The sequence below is a fragment of the Austrofundulus limnaeus genome, unplaced genomic scaffold (genome assembly GCF_001266775.1).
Source record: "Austrofundulus limnaeus strain Quisiro unplaced genomic scaffold, Austrofundulus_limnaeus-1.0 Scaffold2639, whole genome shotgun sequence".
NCBI classification, from domain to species: Eukaryota; Metazoa; Chordata; class Actinopteri; order Cyprinodontiformes; family Rivulidae; genus Austrofundulus; species Austrofundulus limnaeus.
Window position 1 is genome coordinate 6,246 of NW_013955041.1, and position 4,285 is coordinate 10,530.

Sequence of the window (4,285 nt, forward strand, 5' to 3'; positions counted from 1 at the left end):
ATACAAATGTATAATATACAAAAATGCTGTGCGTCTCCTGGGGGCTAAGCCCCCCTTGTCCTTAAAACCTAGTGACACCCCTGTGCCACATCAAGCCCTTCATCAGYGTTCCTACATTTTAATTAGACGTCAGTGGCACCAAGCGGGTGGAAATGATCAGTCAGTGCTGCAGTTTCTTGCCTGATGGTTGAGATTTATGTTGTTGTTTGCAACTTGTGCTTCMAAGTTATATTTCCTTTCATTTCACTACGTGATTTTTTTATTTTTTAAATTGTGGTGTTTAATATGCCAATTCAACTGAAATCAAAGTGAGAGAAAGACGACTCATTTAAGTTAAAACTTTAGCTGTGTACAGTCCTATTTTGGTTGGAGAAGAAAGCTTGAGACACTCGAGTTTCCCTCCATCTTTCCTGCAGCGTTTAAAACACATGAGAAATGGCAACAGGCACAGCTCTCTCCCTCTGAAGTCAACTGATGCTTAATTTTCATCTACTTCTCATAAAATAATTGCAAAGAATGTGAAAACTGATATCCTATGCTCCTTCTGGTTTCTTCTGTGTTTTTTTTTCCTATTGACTCAGGAATATGCCTGAATAAATATTTATAACTCCAAATCTTTTTAGCGCAAAAAAAGTGTTTATTTATGCAATTGAATCCATAATCAGGATAACAAGCCTGCGTATTTCCAAGGGTATAACCGCATCCTCAATGTGAATTACAGAAATCTGTTCTGGGTCCTGGAAATACTTTGATTCTTGACGATTAAATTGGATGCGGTGTCTGAGAGCGATGTATGATTCATTAAGTTTTGAGAAGCGGAACATGAAAAAGAAGCGCGGGGCCTTAACTGTTTTCTTAGAAAACACGGCGTGAGCAGCAGCCCTGAGGGGGAGGGTTTAATGGTGGCAGACTGTGAAAGTTCAACTCACTGACTGACGCTCTCTTTATCTGCAGGTACAAGCACAACTCCAGTTGGACGGCGTTACCCACTCCCACCCCCACCTGCACCCTCACCTGGCTGCTCACGCTCCCTACCTGATGTTCCCGCCCCCTCCCTTTGGACTACCAATCGCGTCTCTCGCCGACTCTGCCTCGGCGGCGGCGGCGGTGGCGGCGGCAGCCAAAAGCAACAGCAAGAACTCGAGCATCGCAGATCTGCGACTCAAGGCAAGAAAACACACGGAGGCGCTGGGACTCTGACCCCCACCGGGCTGCCCCCTCCGCTCGCCTGATGCCCATAATCGCCTCTAACACCAGACTGAGCCTGTGAAAAGGCCCGTGACACTCACAGCTAAAACTAAAACAAACAAAAACACTGAGGGGGGAATGAAAGACAGACACACATACAGACACAGAGAGAGATAGAGAGAGAGAGAGAGAGAGCGGGAGGGGAGAGGGAGTGTGTGTGGGAGAGAGGAGGAGGAAGAAGTGGGGTGTGGGAGAACAGTGGAAGAAAATATATATAAAAAAATGGAGGGAGCGAGAAAATTGTCACAAAACCAGCTGCCAAAACAAACCACTTGTAGAGAACGGTAATTAACTACCAATGAAATCACCTTTCACTTTTCGCCCAACAGGCAGGACTTCTGCGGGGCCAGTGGCTCAGTCCACTCCAGGCACAGATCACATCCCAAGGACCGTACAAACACATGTGGATGTCTGTTTGAGGGCCCCGAGGGCCGGGGAGCCATCAGGCCAGAGGACGTTAGAACAAAGCAAAACTGGCGAGCAGCAGCAGGGTCTGTTGATGCGTGGAGGGCTGAGTGCTGGGGTGGGGGGGTGGGGGACAGACCCACACACCACCTCCCTGTGCTAATGGAATGGCTCTCCAACCTTTACAAACCCTCCCCACTCCCTCCCTAAATAAAAGGAAACATTTAAAAAGACAAAACAAAAATGAAATTAAAAAGCGGCCATATTTGTTTCCAACCACTGTGTTCCCTGCTGCTGCCAAGTGCATGATTAAAGGAGGACCGCTGTGGGACTGATGCTTTTTAACACTGCCATCCGACGCTTTCAGTGAAACAACCCCATCACAACCTTATGGACTTGTGCGGTAGTAAAAGCGACAATTTCCTTAGAATCTTTGCTGAAGTGGAGAGCGACATGTTKCTCTGTTGATGGCAGGACTTGGTTTGCATCCTCTCCCCTCGCAGGTCTCTCTCTGTCTTTGTTTCTATCTTGTTGTATTTGAGTGAAGACGTGAAGGTGGCCTTTGCACTTCAGGTCTTGGGTGTTAAGAAACGGCACTACAAGCGGATACTACTTTACAAACTGAAGGGGGTGGGAGTGGGCTTTGATATTTTCGTGTGATCAACAAAGGTATATTTGGGATGTTTTTTTTTTTCCTTTTTGTAATTTTGAAAAAATGAAGAAAAAAAAAGCATCAGTCAAACTGAAATGCAATGGTGTGCAGTTTAAGTGCAATACTGTAAATAGCAATCACAACAACAACTGAAGTAAAACAGCTAACAGTTAATCTTTAATTCTAAAAATCCCAATGACTTTTCAGTTTTTTGTTATTTCTCATGCACTGTTGGAGTTTTGTTCTTCAGTGGTATTTGTTGGAAAAATCAATCAGGTGCCATATTTTTGTGTAATTCAGATAGGTTTGTATCACCAGGCACAGCTGTTGAGCGAAACATGAGCACAGTTTTAGATTCTGCAACAATTTACGGTCAAAAATTAACATTTGAACAGCTCTACTAACATTGAAAAGCCTAATTTACGTTGGCATTTTGGACGATGAACATAATAAAACCTAAACCAGCCAGTTGATTTGCAACATAATCAGATCAATTTTGCATGCAGTTTGTGATGTTTTTATTATTATTATTTTCCAGATAAGTCAAACTTTGTACTTTCTGAATCGCTTWTCAAACCCGCTGCGCCAAAAGTGTAGATCAGTTTCAGGTACCTCTAACATCCTCCAAATATYTTCTTTTTGTTAACAGACCTCCATTAAAAAAAAATGTTTATCTAATGTCTCCACTTTAAATTAAACATATGGGTGTTTATTTATTAATTTGTCTGAAAGTTTTATGAGAGATGAACTACAAGTGTACATTTTTACATGGCTTTGCATTTATTTTTGTATGTTTTTTAAGTGTTCARTTTGAAATAGGAGGTGTGGCTGTAGTGCTTTGTTTTGCTTAAAAAAGAAACAACAACAAAAACAAACAAACAAATAAGGATAATTCTAAAGATGTAGCGTGTCTGAGTTTACAAAGATTTCAGGGATGTTTGAGCTAAAAACAAGACTCCATGGAATTTGTTGTACCCGTTCAAATGATTTCCATTTCATATGCAAGCATGCCTAAACATGACTCATCGTACAGTTGTTTTGTTTTTTCTCCCCTTTTGATTAATGAAATATGAACGTACATCTTGTACAAGTAAACTATCAATAAAGCTATAAATATTTGTATTTGAGTTTTAAAATGCTTTTTTAAAAGCCACGTAAAAAAGATGAGCGTAAAGGGTAAATCATGTCTGCAAGCAACTTTGAAAAGACTAAATCACTTTTTCTGCAGCAGTCCTTTTGTAATGTTTTACACATTTGTAAGATATTTATTCTCTCTGCTCATTGAGCATCTTTCTGTCGGTGGAGCGTAGCAGCCTTCTCAACATGTTCATCAATTTTGRTCGTTTTTGTGGAACTAACGCCGACCCAAATCTTCACATCCAGCTATATGTGAGCGCAGTCTTGYATAAAGTACCACAACGTGATACTTGAGTAAAAGTACAAGTATCTTACTATAAAATTACTTTGGTAAAAGTTAAAGTCTCCTCTAATATTTTTTGTACTTAAGTATGAAAAGTAAATTTCTGACATAAAATGTACTCAAGTATTAAAAGTAAAAGTATTGATGAGTGGTTAGATTTTCCAAAATGATATTTACTGGGAGGTGGCCTCCCCTAAAAAAGGTTTTTCTAAATGACTATTAAAATATTAATACAAAAATTTTTAGGATGCACTAATGTAGCTGTTTCAGGTATATACTGTACATATTTATATATGTATATACCACATACATCTTCAGGTTACATAGGTCTGATCTGTCCTGCTGGAGTGTGTGGTGCAGCTGTGATGGACTGTGTACAAACTAATACGGTGTAAAAATATATCTATATTTATATGTCTCATTCAACCACAATTACATTCACTCTATCCAGGAGGCACAGTTTATCTTTACAGTATTTCTTTTAATAACAATGTGAATTAAAACAAGCAAAAATGAACTAAAACTAACAACTTTATACTTTTTGCCCTTTTTAAAAAAAT

The 4,285-nt window shown here is 39.9% G+C and overlaps 1 protein-coding gene across 1 annotated transcript in view; it reads left to right on the top strand.

Moving 5' to 3' along the window:
* shox (shox homeobox) overlaps window positions 1-1,758 on the top strand; it is a gene marked incomplete at its 5' end in the record, with an annotated part of 6,194 nt that extends 4,436 nt beyond the window's left edge. Inside the window, 2 exon segments of the mRNA XM_014000017.1 lie at window positions 955-1,167; window positions 1,578-1,758. Coding sequence (XP_013855471.1) covers window positions 955-1,167; window positions 1,578-1,667 — 303 coding nt within the window.
* Between the last annotated feature and the right edge of the window lie 2,527 nt (window positions 1,759-4,285).